At 42.2% G+C, this 22,750-nt stretch overlaps 1 protein-coding gene across 2 annotated transcripts in view; it reads left to right on the forward strand.

Annotated features, from left to right (window-relative positions):
- The window catches only part of cdh13 (cadherin 13, H-cadherin (heart)), a 299,980-nt gene that overhangs the window by 128,161 nt on the left and 149,069 nt on the right, over positions 1-22,750 (forward strand). The window contains exons 5-6 of one of the 2 annotated variants that reach the window (XM_028958803.1): positions 7,813-7,818; positions 8,059-8,211. In XM_028958803.1, coding sequence (XP_028814636.1) covers positions 7,813-7,818; positions 8,059-8,211 — 159 coding nt within the window. The remainder of the gene's footprint in view (positions 1-7,812; positions 7,819-8,058; positions 8,212-22,750) is intronic. The other variant, XM_028958804.1, reaches the window with a different exon arrangement.

Consider the following 22,750-nt stretch of genomic DNA (forward strand, 5'->3'; position numbering starts at 1 on the left):
ACAGAATCACTAATTTATTGACTAAATGGGCCACTGTTATCTTGCTCATTAACACGAGCCGTGGCTGTCTGAGAGTCCCACTGTCTCATTATGTCACTGATGAACTGTTACTGGGTTACAGGAGAACCTTCACACAACATTTTTACAATGTTACAGTGACGGTTAGGTCTGGTGGGCAAGCCTGTAGAAGGGTTTTTAAACCTCTGGTCGCTTGATGCTTAGACCATCCTTTGCATTTTTTATGACTGTTTTTCCGCCTCTAATGAATATTCACTTGTATTTCTTTATGACGTTCTTTATTTGGTCCTTAAAAATTCAGTTTTACTGCTTTGTGCACTGCAGAAGTTCAGTTTGCTGTTGCCATGATTAAGACCAAGGGTCTCAAGCAGGTCACAAGGAGGCACAGACACACTGAAGCTTAAATAACAGCTTTTGCATATTTTGACAGCATTGTAATGATTTCCAGTCAATTTAGGCGTGCTTGAAGGACAGTAGCAACTATTCAGATGAGGGCTCAGGTTTGGAGTCCTTTGAAAAACAAATCACTCAAAGAGCTTCTTTACAAGCTAAACAGAGAACCTGATAGGTAATTGGGTGGTGGAAAAGGAAGATGACACTTACATCACATTCTCCACTTGCTTCACATCACTGCATAGGCCATCTCTGAGGTCCTGTGCTGTCCCCAGAGAGGAGATGACATATTTGGAGATGTCTGTGGCACAAAAGTCCAGAACCACATTGAACTGAGTTTTTGAGAATATGTGTGAACTTCAAATTTCTTTCTATCTACTTGACATTAACAATTGTAGCAACTAGTTTTTTAGAAAAATAGAATACTTTTAATAAACATTATACTAAATATTAATTATGATACAACACAGCTGTTTTACACACACACTTATGCTGCATATTGCTGGAAAAGACCCTGATGGGACTGAACTCACTGATACCCTGACCCTCTCTCTCTCTGTCTTGGTGGGGATCCCTGCTTGAAAAGCACCTGCAATGAGGGCTATTTTGTTGGAAACTGGGCAAAATAGATTTTTCACATGGATGAACTTTGTCTTCCTTATGCACTTCATGTCCAGCTTCTTGCACTCTTCCATTTTTCATGATTTTTTTTTTAAAAAAGCTCTTTTCCCTCTGCTGTAAGGAACAGGGAGAGAGGTGACGGGTGACACAAAATTGCTTTTTTTTCATGGTGCTCGTCCCCAAGAGGGTGGATTCTGAGCATGCTCAGCCCAATGGGTTCTGAGATTCCCATGGAGTCACTTTGACAGGGGAATCTCAGGATTCTCTCCCACGGGATTCTATGGATTACAGCAAAGTCTTACATTTTCACTTCTTCTACAGGGTTCATGTACACTTGTCTCTCTCCTCCCCTTTTTTTTTCTTTTTTCCCCCCTTTTCCATCTCTCTCCACCTGCTCCCTGGCTGTCTTCCCCCTCTATTATTTCATAAAACCACCCATGCTACTCTCTCACTCTAACCAGAAAAACGTTTTTCGCCAACCATACTTTTCCATTATTTCATAAACGTCTTTTTCTCTCTCTGCCTCTCCGCTTCTCTGTCTCACTTCTCGCTCTACATTTTCTACCTGGTGAAGGCATGAGAACTGAAAGGAACTGCATTATGCCGATATGTCAGTGTAGAGCTGATGGCTCTTCTACCGAAGGTGTCCTTTTCTGACAGAAAAGTGCAGAACTCTTCCGGAGTGGAAGTGTTACTCCAGGCCCTCTGTCACGGCTGCCGTCCAACCTCCTGGGCAACAGGGGGTGCAGGGGTGTCCTGGACCCCATCGGTAACTCACAGCAGGGGACGGGGAAGAACGAGGACAAGACGGCACCTACTTGTTCATTGATTTTCCCTTGACTGACCCTGCCTCACATCAATTGCCCTTGCCTGCCTTACGTTTGGACCCCAATGCTGGGGTCCTTTGACACCGCATCCGACCCCGAAACGACCCAAACCCGAAGACCATGAGAACAGCCAGCGATGATACCCTCATGAGTTGCATCGGTGTCTAATTGATTATATACATTGTGCTTTGAAGGTTCCATCTTCTCTCTTCATTTCCCTCCTCTCTCAACACCATTTCATATCTGACCACCAACCTCAGATCCCCCAACACATCAGGCTGTTGAGAAATAAGTTCTGTTGCAAAGGAAGCCTTAAAGGAGGAACGCAAAAGCAATAAAGAACAAATTTGCCGAGACCTTGTTCCCAGCCAGACGTGGCTCTTATTGAGGGATTATGGGAGATTTAATATTGCTGAGTGCTCACCTGGCACCGTACCCTCTGAGCAAAATCTTTCTTTTTCCGCTTAAGGTATCAAAGAGGGTTTTTTAATAGGTGGTAATTGTCTGGCTGAAATGAAACAGTTTGGGTCTTTCTTCATTAAAGTCTCTCCATGACAAAAAAAAAAGTTTAATTCATCTTAATGCATTCGTAAAGATGGTACATTGCGCTGCGAGTAATCAGTCTTGTGGAAATCAGAGAGGTGCAGACTGTGTAATTTCTGTTGCCAGAGATGACAGACAGCAGACGTTAGAGGAACGTGAGCTCATGTCTGTGCTCCTTGATTGCTCATTGTCTTCTATTCACGAGTGGCTATTTTGTTTTTCTTCTTTTGTGACTGAAAAACGGCTAAGAGACCCACGTCCCAAGACCTACTGTCACTGCTGTCTTATTCAGGTTGATGGACAATTCGAATGCTGTACCTAAAACAACGTTACACACAGGCAGCGCTCATATTTTGGGCAGTGGTGGCCTAGCGGGGGCAGTGGCGGCCTAGCGGTTAAGTAATCAGGAGGTTGCCGGTTGGAATCCCGATCCGCCAAGGTGCCACTGAGCAAATCACCATCCCCCCACACTGCTCCCCGGGCGCCTGTCATGGCTGCCCACTGCTCACTCAGGGTGATGGGTTAAATGCAGAGGACACATTTCACTGTGTGCACCATGTGCTGTGCTGCTGTGTATCACATGTGACAATCACTTCGCTTTATTTTGGAGATGTGCAGTCGTGGTTTCACCCACATATAAACTGAAAGCAACTTATGTTACACTATTAATACCATGACAACAGCCATTCCTTGCTGCTATTACCTTTATGATGTAATAAAAAGCAGGAATATGTTGCCACATGAGTGTTCATCCCGTGTTAAAAACCATGGGAAATCCAGAGCGAGTTTTTTGCTCGCTGATTAGTTGGTCCTTGTGTAAATATTTCTATCTGGTTGCATGTAATATACATTAACCATGCACCTCAGATTGTCACGTCGAGACTTAAGTGTGCTTTAGTGTGGCAGCCTCGTAGCAAGTGATGGAAATGCACACGCAGAAGGATCATCCCTTGTATGACCTTCCACGTTTCTGACTCTCCTGCACCTTTTTTTTTGTCCTTCTCTGGATATTTTGGTGTTTTCACAGAGGCAAAGGTGAATTTCCCCGCTTGCTCTGTTGTCAAGACCTCTCAGTCATTGTTCATCACGCAACCTGACAAGCCACCAGTGTGACATCATATTTTCTGACAAGGAACGCGTCAAGATAGAGCGAGCTGGCACAGCGTGACGTGATGAACTTATATAACTTTGGCACAGTCTGTAGCTTTAATATTTGGCATGACTGCCTGTGTGTGTGTGTGTGTGTGTGTGTGTGTCTGACAGAAAGCTCGATATGGGAGTGCAAATGAAGTGAAGTGCTGTAGAGTAGGAGGAGGTGAGGAGGCGCTGCTGGAAAAGTTTTGAGCAAGGGCGCGCCGCAGAGAAGAGCTGAATGGTGCTAAAAAAAAAAAAAGAGAAGAGAAGAGAAGAGGTTTAGTTCGGCCGTCTCAACCATCGTGTTCATTTTTCATAGATGCCACGCCTCACTCGTCGGCAAGGTACAAACCTGGCAAACCTGGTTAATAATCAGAGTCAAAGGCAGGCCGGGTACAGAAGATAATGCGGTAAAGGAGCTACGGCAAGGCGTAAGCCCTGGCGTAGTTACATCGGCGGGGAGGGAGAGCGAGGACGTCACTGCTGCTTTGTGAGCTCTCTGTAGGTGTTTGTGGCCCGTCAGGTGACAATTTAGCTTTTTTTTTTTTCTTTTTTTAAAGTGAATTTAAGTGCCTAGAAAATGACTCTGGAAAGTGGGCGGCGACGGCAGAGGTGACTCCGTCGTTCCGCCTTGGCTTCGCACCTCATGCTGATCTCTGTCACTGATGATGCCCTCAGCCAATCAGGGACACTAATTGGGGGATTGTTCTTCCCAATGGTTGGCTGATGAGCTCTGCGGCGCGTTGTTAGCAGGTTCCTCATCACAGGGAGGTGCCTGCGGGCCCCTTCATTTCCTTTTTTTAGCCTAATTGCCGCAGAAGTGAGTGGACAATCAGGAGCGACCCCGTCCGAGTCTGATTGTCATTAGCCGCGGCGGCTCTGACCTTGTTATGACAAATCTGAAGTCGTCTCGGTGTGCGGGCCGGCGAGTGAGGATGACCTCGTAAAAAGTCCGACCGCGTTCCCTGCGAGTTCCCGCGGAAATCAAGGGCTCCTCCGGGAGACCTTCAGCGCCGTCTGTTTGCTTACTTAAGAGGCCGCAGCTGTGTGTTTCTTTCTCTTTTTCTCTCCCCCTCCCCTCATCCTCTCTATTTTCCCTCTGTCTGTGTCTGAACGCGGAAAGCACTCATCGTGACAGCGAGGACATGAACTTCCTGCCTGCTTCCATTTATAGCCCTCCCCGACACTCCCCTTCCAGTGGCTGAGTCGCGATAGGCCGCCAGGTACGCGTCATAGTCACACAGGTGCGCGCGCGCCTCTCAATGGTGGCAGCGGGCTGTCACATGTGCGAGGTGACAGGAGAGCGCTTCCCTTTTAAGTCTGGCGCGCCGCTAATGAGGACTGATTGAAATAGGTGGGTTTCGCCCACATGGGTGCGCCCAGTGGGTTCCTAATGACTTCAGAGAGAGGGAGAGCGGTGCGTTCATGTGTGTGTGTGTGTGTGCGTGTACCTTGAACCGCTGTTTTCAGACTTCTTTTCCATGCCTGTATAGTGGCACGAATCTGTCTAGGTCTGTGTGTTCCGCTTTCAATAAACCACCCAGTCCTCAGTTTTCCCTCTGTGATCAATTGGCACAATGTCTCTCAGATGCCCTTCATCTTTCCCCTCTCAGAACTTCTGCTGAAACAACCCTGAAACTCTGTAGTGTAATAGGAGTGTTTGGTTGCACATAATAAAACCATAAACGCAGACCAGATTGTTCCATATTGATGAAAATATATTTAAAATATATTGCAGATTGGCAGACAAGACTTGTCAGGCCGAACTTTATAATCAACACTTCATAAAGTTTTGAGTAGGTTTCCCCTTTGCCACCAAAACTGTCATGGAGACTGGTATCTGGCACCAAGCCATCTGCAGCAGATCTAAGTTGCATTAAATTGCATCCTGTAAATTTAGATATAATGTCTTAGTTGTTTGGATAGAGGATTTGATCATTTGAAGTCAACCCCTCACACTCGCATATGCCATTGGGGATGCTTTAGGTGGTGGAGAGTAGGTTTTGCAGAGCAGGCATATCCCACAAGCAGTGCAGTTTTGGAGATGCTATGGCAAGCTGTCTAGACTTCACAATTTGGGTCCTTTTCAAAGTCACTCAAATCCTTGACTTGATTACATTTTTAAAAAAAATTTTCAATTCTGTTGACACCCATTGTCAGTCATTGTAAGGAGATAATACGTCATGTTATTCACTTCTTCTACAGGGTTCATGTACTGTAATAATCTTGTGGATGATCAGTGTGTACCACTGTCCATGAGTGAACTTGCAAAAGGAACCAGATCTAAAACACGGATGTTTTTTTTTTCCTGGTCTAAAGTCTGAGTGAGAGCCAGAACGTTATCATCAAATACCCCATTACAGCCACTTCAACAGCCAAGAGTCTAAATGTACGGGTCTTTTATTCATGCAACTGCATCCTCTCTCCAGGTGTTGATTATATCACTATTAACTACTTACAGAAGCTGGATCGAAAGCTCTTAATGCTTCTTTCACTAAACTGACTTCAAAAACTTCATCCTCAAAGACTCCTGTAATAAATGAGGCCTAATACGTTTTTCATTGAATAGAAATCCCTGTAGGAATTTAGTCTGAAATAATTTTGTAGTGGAACAATGCCCTCCTGTCTTAAATAATATGTGGCAAATGTGCTGCTAGGGGTTATTTTTAAGATTAAAGACGATGGCATTATGTGTAATTAATAGGGAGTTATTGAAAAGGTTATATGTAAATGTGTCATATTTCGGATGTATTTAACTTGGTCCTTTTATTTATTATTTTTTTTAATTTATTACCAGTTTTTTTATGTAACAATAGTGTACTGTCCAGAGGGCAGACTGTTTATACTCGTCATACTGAGACATCTTCCATTGTGGAAAAGCTGGAATTAATGGGCAGTTTGAAATCCCACACAATGAGAAATGTGGGTTTTTGTGGTTTAAATAAGAACATCTGACTCTGGTAAGTGGATAAAGTGTAGCTTTAAAAGGTCGTACATATGGACTCACAAGAAAAATATCAGAACACCTGAAAAACAGACAAGGATGAAGAAAGACAGAGGGGAGAAGGGTACTTTTACTCGTATTGACAGAGGGGCCTGCGTTCCCTTCAAAGGCAAGAAAAGATGGATTCTTTCAGCAGCGTGCGCTTATGTTGTCTTTTTGATGCGCTTTTATCCGTTTTTTTTTTTGTTGTTTTTTTCTTTGCTTTCCTTCCCCAAGATACAGAGCAGCAGCAGGCAGGGTGATGCTCATCCCTTTTGTGAAAAACCTAAATTTCAGCGCCATTAGCTGCTCCACAGTAAGTGGCGTGGTTTTAAGAGCCCTCCGCCGTGGTGGAGGGTCGCGGCACGCCGTCTGTGGTCTTTCTGTGAAATTAGCTTAGCAGGTGTTTCTCAGGCTCATAATGTACCCACAGTTAACAGAGCCTGTAATTGCATAAGATTAACAAAGAATAAAAGATGGTGAAAAATTGGGGAGAAAATAATCATTACCCGATGGTCTGGAAAACAACAAAAAGTTTCTGTTCTTAGACGATAAACTGAGCTAATGTCAGGGCGCTTGCTCTCTCTGATGTTTTTTACAGTGCTGTGCAATATAATTTACAATATCCAATGTTTACAGAACTGTACAAGGCTGTCAAATAAAAATGTTAAGTTTGTCCATAAATGAAATGTGTTTCGCTAATGCATATTGATTTTGCATCTAATTCTAATATTTCATGGTTTAAATTTTCTCTTACCAGCAAGATAAGTAATGTTTAACCTTTGGACAGTAAAGGACATTAATGACATTTTGAAATGCATTATGGATGCCAGCATATTCCACTGTGCTTGCAGAAGCACAGGAAGTACATTAGTCAGGTGTGTTGGGGCTGGACAGAGACGGCTCAGAGCTGAATAAAAGACAGATAAAGTGCCTGTCAGGCTTGCCAGTGTCTTTTGGGTGGAGAAGCATTCCCTCCCATTAGACAGCAGTAATCTAGGTCAGTCGTATTTCATTAAAATTGCTGTTGGTTAGGACTGCCTTAATATGTGATGCATTGTGTTCATATGATTAATTTGCAGTCATAAAGTCATGCCATCATGGTGATTTGTTATAAAATATTAAGGGCATCAAGGATCTCTCTTTTTTATAAATCTAATAAACACATTTTCTTTATGCACGTCTGATGCATGCATGCTTTGCGAGAGTATTTAACATGATGTGGTGTTTCTCTCTGCCTCTAACCTGCTACCCTGAATGGGACACCTGGGTCCTGACTCCTCCCCCACACAGTCGCATGTGAGTAGCCCACGTGCAGGGTGTTTGTACATCTGTGTGTACACCAGCTATTTATCATATAACCTCAATCTTTCTCTAGTTGCTATATATACAAAAAAAAAATTAAATAATGCGTTACTGAGTAAACAATGTGATTTTGCAGTAAATAATCTTTTTAACATGCTAACTTTTCTTATTAAATATAATTGTCAGGCCGGTTATAATTCCATTCTTGTGGTACATTATTTTTTATTTGATCAGGTGATCTCAGCAAACATGAGAGAGGACCACACCTTCCGTCTGACTGGGAAAGGGGCAGATGAGGACCCTAAAGGCGTGTTCAGCATCAACAAGTACACCGGGGAGGTGGCTGTGAGTCGTCCCCTGGACAGAGAGGTCATCCCCTTCTATCGTGTAAGTGCCAGAGTGTGGGCTGGGGGTTTCTGGGGTGGCTGACCCCTGCAGGGTCAGGTTTAGTTGGGGAAAGTTGGACTCTGTTTGGGAATAGAAAAAAAAATCTCTTTCTGGACATTTTCAGTCCTTGTAATTGACCAGACCTCGGTACACCATGGCAGTGTACACATTTGTCTCAGGCTTTTGGGGTTTTAATTTAATATTTTACGGACAGTTAATTCCAGAAATAGGCTCCGACACAAATAGACAGGTTGCGAATGGCCTTTCATTGTCACACAAGGTCTGTGGATCCCAGCAAATGCTTTGATTGCAGTCTTGAGTTCTGTTCTGTCTAATTTATTTTTTCTTTTTTTGTGGTACCCTGTTATCTGTCAGATCAGATTTGTCTGGTTTTGCTTCGCCAGCTCCTGTAGAGACAAAAGAGGAGACTGCTCCTTTTTAATTGTCACAGGGAAAGCGGATTTGAATCAGCAGAATTTGGAGCCCTTCTTACTGTTTCATTTGGTCTCTTTTCTTGTGTCCCCAATGAATTTGAGCTTAAGTCTTTCCTCAATCCAAATTTGGCTGTCGCCGCCATGTTGTCTCCATGTTTCATTTGAAAAGTTGCTCCATTTCAAAGGGGAAAGAAATGAATAAATCATTTCAGGGGCCATGTTTCTGCCTTGGTTTGGATCCACTTGTCTGGGTCCACTTGTCTCACAAAAATCTAATTTGATAGCCGCTCATTTTGAACTAGCACAAAGCGCAGCTCTACATGGTAAGTGACAGGCTTCTTTGTTAGTTTAAGATGAAAAGTTTTTACCTAAAAATAGCTTGTGTACATGTGATTTATATGTGGACGTGGGTTTAAATCATTCAGAATGTGATAGCTGGTATACAGCTGGCTCCTGGGTTACAGAAATAATTACATGTCTTTTCTTTACTAAGCAGATAAATACAAATCTGTTCTTTCTTATATTACACTACCCCCACATGAAGAAGTATAGGAGATGACCTACCTCATGCCACCATCATCCAAACATCAAATGAGGCAAAATGCGGCAGACTCTAGGAAATCTGTAACAAGGCGCATTGGTGATGGTCTGATGGTTTATTCGTCCCAAAAACTGAGACTTGTCCTCTCTGTGTAAGAAGCTTTGTGCTCCAATTCCTCAGGAAATGGTCTCATCATTCATTGGAATGTTCATCCGGAAACTCGTTTAGGTTTTATAATGACTCTAGAAAGAAACGAGTAACTCTTCATTGGACACCTACCCCATTATGTTAGAAGTAGGGCCCCGGCTGATGGTGGGATCAAAGCCCCGACTGAATGAAGCACTTGACATTTACATCTCTTTCCTCTCCTTTGCACACAAATATGCACACACAAGCCCTGTCTGCAGTTACAACTCTGTGATCTGAAAACATCAAAGAAGCCATTTTTTAAGTAGAGAGCCCCATCTTAATTAATGAAAGGGTAATTTTAGTAGAGGATTGCTGCATATGTTGTATGCCTTGTTTAGTGTTCGATACTTTGGATTATTTTTATGTTGAGTGTCTGTGTGTGTTTGCTCTTATTCACAAGTCCCACACTGGAGCTTACAGTATTTCCAAGCATAAATTCAGTTGTGGCTTATGGCTGTAGACTGGTGCCACTGGGTGTTTTTTATTCTTACGTTTTAGTGCAGCACCGGGGCTTCTGGTCTCTGGAGGAAAAATTCCCTGATCGAATTTTCACAGCTGGTTTAGTCCTTGTCTGGAAAAGCAGCTCTGTGGACTTGGTGCTGAGTTAGTATGCTGGAAGGGATCCCAGGCAAGGGGCTAAGTTCCCGAAGCTGGGGGGCGAACAGAGGATCAGCGTCTTTGGGCTCAGGCAGTGACTCATTCATAAGCTGGAGATGGTGTGTGTATGAGAGCTGGAGAAGGATCAAATGCTTGTGAATACGTTAACAGCTTGTATGGTTATATATATAAAAAATTATTATTGGTCCATGTGCCTAAATAAAATGTTGTTTCTGATCTTTTTTGTTCTACAAGATCATTAGCTCATGATTTGTAAAATATATGGATATTCTATTAATTTAAATTATCTTATTAGCTGCAGAAAATGCAGAAAAAGCAGAAGCTTCAGCAGCCTTCTTTATGTAAAAGCTTGATTTTGAGACATTTTGAACAGCTTAATGTTCTACAGAGTACTGAAATATCAATGCAACTTTCCTATAATGAATACATGTATACATAAAGTCTGTCACTGGACAGGCTCTTTGATCCAGAGCAGCTTGCAAAGAGCATAAAGTTGTGTGAAGTCAAGACATGTGAGCGCAGTTTCATTGGCTCTACCATAGCGATGCTGGGCCTTCAGAGATCCCTACACCGTGTTTCATGTCAGTTTTCAAGTGAGGCATGCCACTATGTTCCCAATTGCCCCAATAACTGTGAACACACAAAAAATTTAATTCTGTAATAAGTGCTACATTCAAACAAATGGAAAAAAACAAAGCCTTGACAAAATGTTCTACCAGCACTAATTGGTAGCACAGTGTTTTGAAAATTCATTGCCAGTACCAATGCCAGGGCCCCTGCTCTACTGTGTGGTGGCCTTGTGGATATAACAAAAAGTGAAATAAAATACTGGCTGTGTCTGAATGTTTCTTGCTTTTGTAGACTCTACATAGATCCTTATACCCAGATCCTTATACCCAAAACCACAAGCCTAAGCTACCATCACAACTAGGCAGCGGTGGCCTAGCGGTTAAGCAGCCCCATAATCAGAAGGTTGCCGGAGCAAAGGGTGGTTGAAAGCAGAGGACATTTCATTGTGTGCACCATGTGCTGTGCTGCAGTTTACTTCACTTTCACTTCAAAAGTGGGCATTTGAGCTGATTGTCTCAATTTGATAGGACCCAGTTGAAGCCATTGAAATAGATTTGTGTCTGTGCACGCATCTAAAAAGTCAGGTAAAGTCAGAGTTAAGTTTTATTTTTAGTTTATTTTTTAGTTATTTTTAGTTTAGTTAGTTAGGTTTAGTTTTAGTTATAATGATCTATTTTTAATTTGTTAACATACTATGTCAATTGGGTGTGTGCCCTTATCTCCTTGTTTCATCATAAAAAAAACCACTGCAACGCTGCATTTATTTTCTACATATGAAATACGGCTAGACTTGGAGGTTTATTTATTAATTTTTTTTGCTCCTCAGCAGTTCAGCACTCCATACTCCCACAGCGCTTCCATCTCTCCACCTCTCACACATTCAAGGTGATTTTTATGTGCAAGATGGCCAAGAACACTCCCTGACTCATCACCGTCCAATCACACCACCTAATGCTGCGCTGCATTCCAGAGCATTTCGCTGCGCAACACATCAAATATAATTTCGTTCCTGGCTAATTCAGCCACAGCTCAGGGCAGCAGTAATCCAACACAGACTACGGCAATGAATATGCTCTCTGGAGACACACACACACAGAATGAAGCAATACAACACCAACCCTCAAACCCATACGAAACACACACACAGAGCGAGCAAACTCACACCAACACATGCACACATCACACACCCACTAAAAGCATATCACAAGTACTGTACATGCAACCACATACAAGACACACACACACACACACACATACCTACTTTGCCTCTGAAACACTTACTTTGCCTCTATGTAAAATGATGGTGTTATTTACTCAGCTCCTGTGTGCGTCAAAGCATGAAAATAGCTTTAAAATGCCAGCAATAGGAGTTAGCAGCAGTGAAATGCTGTCTGTTATTCTCTGCTAAGCTGCAGTAAAGCGCAGAAGTAATCACAGAAGCGGAGAGGAAAGAGGGAGAGAGATGGAGAACAAAGACAGATGGAGGGACAGCTACCAACATACAGCTCCGCATCAGTGCTATTTTTAGGCTTATTAATAACTTCTCAGTGTACTGCTGAATCTGTGTTGGCGCAGAGTCAAATCTGATGATCAGATTCATCCAGCATCTTGGGGACTGCCCCCCCCCTCCTTTTCTGTCTAACAAAGCACCTCTGATTTATGTTCAGCAAGAGAATAATGAACTATTTCCTTTTTTTAAATGTTTGCCCTCTAAGCCTCTGCAGTGTGAGAAGGCTCGAGGATTTCCACCCAATATCTAGAGCACACCAGACAACTCCTTTAATGGAGTTGGACATGCCTCTTTAATTAAGTCTTCATACTTGTCGTAGGCAGACTTTTGCAGCCTCAAAAGCTGTATTATAGTTAAAGGACATGAGGGAGAGCATCTTTTCTCATCCCATCTCCTCCCCTCTGAGCTCCCATGTGGCAGTGAGGTCTAGGGCAGGAAATGGGATCAGAGAGAGGGTTTCTACATTTACCACATCAGTCAAGTTTTGCTAGTTGCTTCTTTTGCTGTAACGTACTGCTTGGAAAGAGGGACAGTTTGGACAGCTTGGACAGTTATGGCACTAGCTCAGTTTCAGTCCTGGAGTTGTACCTGTTCAAAATCCAGAATGGAACCAGTATCTTTTTGGTGAAAATGTCTTTAATGTCTCAGTCTTTTATGGCATGAACGCCCCTATGAACTCCTAATTATTTTAATCTCATGGCTGTAATGTTATTGGATGATGGCCAGATTCACAGGGGAAAAAAATGTCCCATAGCAGACTCCAACAAATAGGTCTACAACAGGAACGATCGGCTTGAAGACAGACAGTGTAGGAGGGTTTCAATGAATTTGCCAGGCAGTCCAAAGAGGTGAGGAGACAGATCCAACAACTAACGTGCGACTAAGCTTACACTAATTGGGGAAAGGACGGTCATTCCTGCATTGGACTAGCACAAATTGTACTAGAACTATAACCTCTGACTTGAGCAAAACTCCATAGTTTCGCAATCAGTTTACATAACAGTCCCATTTTTAGGCAAAGACACACACACACAATTAATAAAAAAAAAAATATTGACCATAATGATGTAAATTTTAATAGATGCTTTTTTCAACAAAGTTTTTTAATTTTTTTTTATTAGAGATGAATTTCATAAAGCATGTTGTGGCAGCCATATGCTATCGCTGCAAGATATTCTTCTTCCCTTCCAGCAAGATATGAGTCAAGTTTCCGTGGCGATGGCACTGCCTTTCATGCTGTCACCGCTAGCAGAGCTGGCACCGGGTTGGTATGATTGCTTACTCTTGGCAGAGGGGGGATGTTTTGATCCGCTGTGGGGAAGTAATGGCACCGGCGTGTCTCACAGCTGCTCATCCGCCATCGATCTGCCTCCCACTCTGCCATCCGCGGGTATTTGGCAAACGTCGCCACACGCATCAGGGATCACTCGCTGCACTCCGCGTCCCTGGTGGCTTCAGCGGAGAAGATGCTGTCAGAACAAACCAAAGAAATTCTGCAATTCTACTATACTCAAGTACCACTGCATTAAGCTCACACAGCTTCTAGCTGCACTCTTCTGCTGCTTTATTAGGTATATCACAAAGAGTCAAAGTTTGGACGAGCTGGGCTTTAGTCCTTATATTTACATTTATGGCATAATTCAGACGCCCTTGTCCAGAGCGACTTACAATTAGTAGTATCTACTTCTGTTGTTAAGTGTGTGTTAAGTGTCTTACTCAGAGACAAACTCAAACTCTACATTCCTTTATTTTGTGCAAACACACATTAAGGATGAAAAAACTTGCATAGAGGTATATCACTTCATATCCAGCTAACGGTTGTGGGTTATTTTTGAGTGGACATTGGTTTAAAATGGGAAAAATATGCAGGTCCAAATGCCTCGGGTAAAATCAGATTGTAGCATCAATTACTGCTCTCATTAAATTCAGTCCAACACTAATTATAGACATTATTTCACCACTAATACTTATGATTCTTGAAGTGGCCAGCGCTGATATCGCCTCTCCCTTCTCCCTCGGCGTCTGATTTCGTACCTGGCGGATATTACACCCTGTCCCTGCCTGTCAGATGCTCTTAATCAGCATGCAGCACTGGCTCCACTCCTAACGACTGCAGGACTAATGATCACGTACAGCACAGTCCCCAGAGGAGGCCGAGCTTTGCCTTTTTCCTGTATCTGGCTGTATCCACTCACAGCAGGCCCCCCCTGGTACTGCACGGTTAATCAGACCTCTTCTGGCTCAGCCACTGGATGCAGGGGAAATGAAACATTAAACATTTAACGGGAGATTAAAACATTCACCCATTAGCTAAAGACGTTAGGAGAAGGCCTGTTGAGTGCTGTGGACACTGTGGACTGAATGAAGCCTGTGGTCACTCGCTGTATTTTTTTAATGTCAGCTTTTTCTATTTTTAATTCATTTTATTAAGCATGTATGTCTCATCAAGATGAGGTTGGTTACGGCTCGACTGGGCTTGAACAGATCAATTTGTGGCCAAACAAAGAACGTCCCTCCCATAAACTTTCATACAGAGTTTCCATGCGAACTGATGTGAATTATAGATATATACTTTTTTTATGTCTCCTTCTAAAAATGATTGTAGTCCAACATAAAGCTGTGTGGCTGAAAGACCCATTGGTTGAAAAGGTCTTGTGCTTACATAAAAAAGGAGCCTGCAGACAGACAGACGCTTTTGGAAGCTTTTCCTGATTGGCTATAATAAGTATAACAGTGTTTTCTTTTTTTTTTCTTTCCAACACAACCTGTGTGTTTTTCTTGGTTTTTCAGGACAGGCGATGTGCCCTTCTTCATTGATTTTTTTTAATATAGACCGTCTGTGGTGTACTGTGTATGCTGATGTGCTGTGACACACCCATTGTGTATAGATGAAAATTAGAGATTAATTCAAGGCGTTTAACTACAGAGTAATATGGGCAAAACCAAATAAAAAAATATGCTTTATAAAGATTCTCAAGAGTTAAGCAGAATTAGCAATGAGTAACATTCTTAAGGACATTGAAGTACTAAGAGAATCATTTGAATTAAGTGGGGCCCAATGAATGGACATTAAGTTGTCCCATTAATTTCCTTTTTATGTGTTTGTAACTTTAAACCCTTGTCCTTATTTTATGACATGTTCAGCACTTTGTCACCGTGTCAATAACCTAATTTAGGGCCACTCGCCAAAGTAAAATTCACTGGGTCCTGGTGGGCGGTATCCTCTAGCCCTTTAATGGTGATTGATAAACAGCAACACCCTTTGTCACTGAACAAGGTCACTGTAAATCAGTGCATTAATGACTCTGCTTGGAAAATGGAAATTGATATTAGATGCTGTGACACTGGCAAGGAGCAGATGCTGGGCCGATGGTGGGCCTCGGCGGAGAGCGTGTACTGCTGCACAGTCCATGGCAGAGGGGAGATCCTCTACGCTGAAACCAGCCAGCGTGAGGTTATTTTGTGGAGAGAAACTGAAGGTCAGGAAAACAGATCAGAAGCAGGGGCATAAAGGTGTAAATAAACATACTGTAAAAATACCATGGTAACGAGATAATATTTATGAAAGGGTAGCTCTTTTTTAATGTGCATGTACACCGTATGAATGTGATTTGCACAAATGACTTTGGCCTTCATTAGTCAAGAGGATGTGCACGTGCATTTGCATGTTTCTCTGTTTTTGCCTCTAATGAAGAGACTGCAGTACAGTAGTGGGATTTTGAACAGCAGCATCCCCCAATCTCTCAGGGCCAGGGATCATTCAGGCAACAGATGGCTGTGAGTGGGGCTTTACTGCTGTTCCAAAGGGGAACCCACCATGAAGATGGTGGTTTGAATGCAGAGTGGCATCTGTGCCCAGCAAGTCACCAACTGCTGCAAGCCCTCTGAGGTAGTGCCGGCACATGGACAACGTGCAGAGTAGGGACATCATGTGATCAGCGCAGTGGCAGCTACATTTCACTTAGAGCCTTTTAGCGCATACAGTCAGCTATAATGAGCCACTATAAGATGTTCATGGGTCAGTAGTCATTTCACATGCTATTCTAAACATGTAAACATGTAAACTGAATCTAAAAAAGTGAAAGTGATTGTTTTTGTCTTTGTGATGCACAGCACAGCACATGCAATGTGTCCTGTGCATTTAAACCATCACCAGTCAGCAGCCATGAAAGGCTCCTGGGGAGTAGTGTGTGCTGACAGTACCTTGCTCAACCTTGATGGTTTGCGATTTTGAACCCATTATTGCAAATGGCATATTGTTCCATATTGTCATAATTAGAATCTTTAAGCTTAGTTGCCTTATCACCTCTTACAAAGCCATTCATATGGGGTCTTCAATTATGTGTGTCTGTGTGTCAATTACTCTTTGTGCTTTTTGCATTTACTACATTCTATTTTGATTTCAGAAATTTAGTTTGGCAATTGACATAAAGGGGATTTCTTTAAAAATATATTTTTTATTATCTATTATGCTGTCTGAAAAATATTGTTCATTTTTATTCCTTGTTCTCCAAACTGTCTCTAATCCCTGTGCATGGATCAGGACCTGAACACAACTTTATTGTACATGTCAATAGCATCAACATGTTGTATAGGTTGGATAGTGTCTGCACACACATACTGGAACAGCACAGAGGCCATCCAGATTCATAAGTGATTCATGTTAATGGTCTCATTATCAGTGGTTAGTAATTACAGACTCTCATTAGAGACAAAAAATGGCCTATTCACCTCATGGCTGTCGAAAAGATTCAGGGTCAATGGTGCTATGCAGGACAAGCAGTGAAATGTCCAGTATTGTGAGCTGCGTCCCCCAATAAACCCCAACAATACCAGATTTAGGGCAGAGCTGTTGGCCTCTCTAATCACATTTGACAGATGTGGGACCAATATTGCAGGAGTAACTTGCCTGAAAGAGAACGTGGATTGTTGTTTTATTCATTAAGCAGTGAGATGAGGTTTAGTTATTGATGTTCATATCTGTGCTGAGGAGCAAATAACCTATTGCCTTTCTAGCCCCATGTTTGAGGGGTGCATTTGAGGAGTTTGTGTGGGTCAATAGGTCATGAAAACCATCACACAAACCATCACACTTCTGAGGCATTATGTAGTGATATGTGAAAGCACCCACCGAGTCATAGTATCATGTATGTTACAGTAAGTGCCATGACACTGAACCTTCTGCAGGTGTTTCTATTGACAAGCTGCATTTTTATATCTATAATTAGTCTCATTAAAATTACTTATGCATGGTCCCATGAAGTCCTGGTTGAAAGAGGTTATATCTTACTATGCAAAATATATTCTCAAACTATATATATACATATATAAAACAGAATGAAAAATTACAATACATCCTTACATCATTTCTTTGCAACCTATTTCTGTCCTCAGGTTTTCTGTGGATATTAAATGTTGATTTGTTTGCTGAAAGCGATGACCCTACTTTGTAGTCACAGCACACCTCTCAGTAATGATCTAAAGCTGCAGAGGACTGGTGCACCATATTGCTTCTTGGAATTTATTGGATTATTTTGGTATTTGTTTACCTGTCTTAGAAGAACAATGTTGCAGAATCCTAAGATTTCAAATGTTTTTGTGTCAGCCAATAACAAGTTGGAATTTGTCAACCCAAAATGGACTGACCACATAAAACAAATGGCGGTAGCCTGTAGCATGAACATGCTCACCTTTTAGGTGAAATGTGCTCTTTATAGTAGGGTAAATTAGATTGTGAGGTAATAAGCATTATAAACTGAGAATGACTAGTCATTACAGTATATAATACAATATTTTAATGATCATTTACAATATATAATAGTAATTTGTGTATCTATACAATTTCTACTGTCTTGTTTATAGACACACAGACTATACATATTCTAATCAAGACAAGGCAATCTACGTAAAGTCCAGTAAACAATACTGTGTAGAGATCACCCCTTTGCCATGTCTTGCCATGTCACTCAGTATTTCTGCTGCGCCCGATAGAGCTGTGTTATACATGGAATAGCAGCTCAATTCGACAAGGCGGTAAATAACATTCCAGTCTATCATTTATCAGACTGAGTCTCATTAGGGCTTCATGAGGGTTCATTAAAGAGAGATTCAGGATGGCACACACCCACCAGATTCCCGCTGGGTTTTCAAATTAAATGGCCCAATTAACAAATGAGTGGATCAGGGAAGCGACAGCGCCGCCCCTCAGGTCGTGAGGGGAACACCCTCTGGGGCTCCCTTGTAAAGCTTGGTGGCTGTCGGGGTTGGATGGAGCAGACGACTTGCCTCTTGACAATCCTTCACAGTGCATGCACGTTGCACCACTTCCTCTCAGTGTTTCTTCATCTTGCACATCTTAAGTGTGTCTCAAGAGATTCCGCCCATCCCACCCACTCACACCTGGCAAAGCGTCAACCCGAGAGACCCCATCTGTGCAGTTTATCACAAATGCAGGCGTGCATGCACACACGTGCTGAAAGTGGAGAGAGGAGCACATGCACAAACACACAGTCACAGCAGGGGCAAACATAGCCGAGTGCACATGCATCACACTTCTCACATAAATAAGCAGCGCCAGCGTGGTTGAGCATGCTACTTTGCAATTTTAGCAACTACTAAAAGCAACAAACATTTCCACGCCCTGCCCCAGAAAAATGTTTTGTGACTCAATAGCAATAATTCAAATAAACAAGAAATGAATTGAACATTTTCCCTTCTTTCTTTTTTTTCTGCCGTTACACTGGCTGCCCATCTTTACATCTTCCGTTTGTGCACCAGGGCACTGAGATTAATCCAAAAACCCGGTGATGGCTCAACGCAAGAAAAAAGAGAGGGTGTTCAATAAAGACAGCCAAGATACAGACTTGTGGGATGCGGCATTGGCTCTTGACCACAAGAAAAAAAAGAAATAAACAGGCACCTGTCTACTTCATTTAGTGCTTGCTTTGGGAGATGTAGGACGAGACAGGTGATGCTTCTGTCCAAATCCGTCTCCCCTTTCTGCTTGGTTGGATAGTAATTTACTGGGCTTTGGAAAGCAGACCGCACTGGCCTGCACACGGGAAAATGGCCTGTTGTGCTGTTCTCTGTTTGTGTGTGTGTGTGTGTGTCTGGGTGTGTGCATGTATGTGTGTGTTGGGGAGATAAGGAAACATTTTCCAGTCCCTTCACTCTAAATCTAGCTTTATTTTTTCACGTTTCCCCCTTTCTTTCTCTCTCATAACTTTTGCATACAGTGAATACACAAGGGTAACAAACGATGCAAATAAAACTATAGCCATGGACACTTTTCTTCTAAAATGGTGGTCATGCAAATTGCTAAGGCTCCAATATCACCATTAAAAGTAATGTTACGAGTCCAGAAAAATGTTGTGAGCTCCCTATTATCATAAACTGATGGTATTAACAAATTAAGAGGACAAATTGGTAAGAATGATTTCTAAGTACACAATAAAACAGTACTTGGCAGCTCTGCAAATTGTCGGTCTGGGATCCAGCAGTGAATAGTTCCTGCCTGTCTGTGTGCCGCTGTCCAGTGCCCTGGATAAATTGATTACTTTGTGAGAGCCCCTGTAGCCTGGCCATGTGCATTATCGACAGTAATTCAGTTGCTGCATTGCCCACTGTGAGACCCATGGTGCAGTCAGACGGAGAACCAGCGATGCCGTGATCCGATCTGCAAGTCATTGGTGCATATGGGACTGGAAAAAAGTGAGTTAGACATTATAAGTTTCAGTACTGAATAAACCCTAATTAATGAGTGGAAGTTTTATTCTGATGGGCGAGGCATTATCCAGGCTCATGGTGTCCCCATGCACAGTGCAAGACTGAATGGTTGATGGGAATGAAAATGATGCAAATGAGAGATTTTAAATGCAACATAGTAAACAGCAACATCACCAACTTCACCAATTGAAAGAGATATACAGTACAGGCCAAAAGTTTGCACACACCTTCTCATTCAATGTTTTTCCTTTATTTTCATGACCATTTACATTGGTAGATTCTCACTGAAGGCATCAAAACTATGAATGAACACATGTGGAGTTATGTACTTAACAAAAAAAGGTGAAATAACTGAAAACATGTTTTATATTCTTGTTTCTTTAAAATAGCCGCCCTTTGCTCTGATTACTGCTTTGCACACTCTTGGCATTGTTTCGATGAGCTTCAAGAGGTTGTCTCCTGAAAACAGTCTTGAAGGAGTTCCCAGTGGTCCAGCTCACCCCAAACCATCTCAATTTGGTTCAGGTCTGGTGACTTTTTGTTAAGTACATAACTCCACATGTGTTCATTCATAGTTTTGATGCCTTCAGTGAGAATCTACCAACGTAAATAGTCATGAAAATAAAGACAACACGTTGAATGAGAAGGTGTGTCCAAACTTTTGGCCTGTACTGTATAATATTAGGAAAAGTGCCCATCCCTCTGGTAGGAAGTGATTATTTGGCCTTTTTTTTACACACAGCATAGAGGGTATCGGATGCACCCCCTCCAGTTACAAGTTTGTTCCCAAGGTGCCATGCCACCACCACATTGGATGTTTTTACAGAGTGCATTTGTCCCAATTCTAGAATGAAATGCTTGTTTGTCAGGGTTTCATCATATTTCCTGAGAGACCTTGACTCACAAAGTGCACATGTGATCATGCTGGTAGTATAGAGTGGGATGTTTTAAAGAAACATATACAACCATCCCACTCTATCCTTTCTGGTCTGTTTATAAAAGGGAAGCTTTCTGTCACTGGATCTCTTTCTGTATGTCTGGGGAATCAGGGTATAGGATGCCAGCCTCTGAGCTGCAGAACCACAAAAGGATAGGAGTATTACCTTCAGAGCTGAGGGGCCCATTTCATCTCCATGAAACACCTTACGAAGTCTTTGTGACTCTTTCAACATGTCTCTATGGCAGATTATTTTTATCTGGCCTTTTCTATAAAAGATCTCTCTGAATGTCATTAACACACGGGCACTCTTTCCTTCTCTCTCCCCCTCTTACTCACCCCCTCTCACCCTCCCTTCTTGTCTCCCTTCCTATCCTATCACTCTTTTCCCTTTCTTTGAAAAGCTGGGCTATTTATATTGGAACACATCTGAAGGTGAACTTTATCTTTGATGTAATAAAGAAAGTTTCTAATCAATTTAACTTTTTTTCCTCGCTATCTTCCATTTTAGCAGCTGAGAAAAAGGGGGGACTTGCATATCAATTAATATCTTCAAGGCCACCATAAAAAAAAAAAGATATTTCCCAAACTAAATAATTCAGTACGCTTCATACATATTTATGATGACAATGAAGATTAGCTGGGCTTTTAAATTACCATTATCAGTGGATGTTTAATCAGCAAGCGTCTGCCGACCCACAAATCCGAACCAACCATGCCGACAGAATCAGAAAGTGGAACATGATACATAAATAAATGCAGACAAGCTTGTGGAGGGAGTGCACCAAAGCAGGTTTTGTTATGTGGGATTAGTTCCTGTTGGATTTCCCAGTGCACCTGCTGCTTAAGCCACTCATCAAGTTCTTGAAAACTGTCAACTCCCACCTGGTTGCCACTTCTGGAATTTCAAGTAATTTAAACACAAAGGGGCAACAATTTATGAAGAATATTTGCTATAGATGAAAAACCAGTGGGGAAGTGTATGTAATAAAAAACTATTTGAATCACAATGCAAATTGAATACAAGCTGCTTATAACATGTAGTTCATTACATTTAAATTTGGTAGACACCCTTATCCAGAGCGATCCAAAATGTGCTTCCATGTTACAATCAATGAAGTGATCAATTCTTGTTCAATAAGACTCTCAACTATGAATCTTTTTATTCACGCTATTGTAGTTTCTATACATAAGTAAGACAATAAGAAGATAATCTAAATATTCTCTAAAGAGGAAGGTCTTGAACTCAGTGACTGAGCTGTTTTGACCTCGAGGGGAAGTTTATTCCACCACTGAGGGGCCAAAACAGAGAAGAGTCTAGATGAGCGTCTTCCTCGTACCTTCAGAGATGGAGGGACCAGGCGAGCAGTACTGGAGGCTCGGAGTATACGAGGTGCAGTGCGAGGTGTAATAAGGGCTGTGAGGTAGGATGGTGCTACTCCATGTTCGGCTTTGTAGGCCAGCATCAGTATTTTGAACCTGATGCGTGCAGCTTCTGGGAGCCAGTGGAGGGAACGTAGCAGAGGGGTGGTGTGGGAGAATTTGGGAAGGCTGAAGCTCAGTCGTGCTGCTGCATTTTGTTTGAGTTGTAGAGGTCGGATGGTAAATAGAGGAAGACCAGCTAGAAGGGAGTTATAGTAATCCAGTCGTAGACAAAGCGCGCAAGGATTTTAGAAAGAACATTACACCTAATCAATTATTGTAAATGATAATTGAAGAGGTCCTGTCCTGTTTCCCTCAGCAGGAGGCCTTACTGCACTGAATAAAAATGTCCCAGGTTCACTTGTTGATTTGGCCTCCAAATTCCTCTTACCTGTATGATTTAGGGCACATGTGGAATGTGCTGGAATAAAAAAAACACACAATGTATTAAGCTCCAGGTTCCATGTGACACCTGCAGAAGTCTTGTGAAGTTAGTGTCTTGATTAGAGCTGTTCCAGTGGCAAATATTTTTAATGTTGTGGTTGATTGGTATATTCAATTCTTTGCTCCTTCTGAACTGTACCAAATCCTTG

Source organism: Denticeps clupeoides, chromosome 17 (assembly GCF_900700375.1).
Source record: "Denticeps clupeoides chromosome 17, fDenClu1.1, whole genome shotgun sequence".
In the NCBI taxonomy this organism is placed as follows: Eukaryota; Metazoa; Chordata; class Actinopteri; order Clupeiformes; family Denticipitidae; genus Denticeps; species Denticeps clupeoides.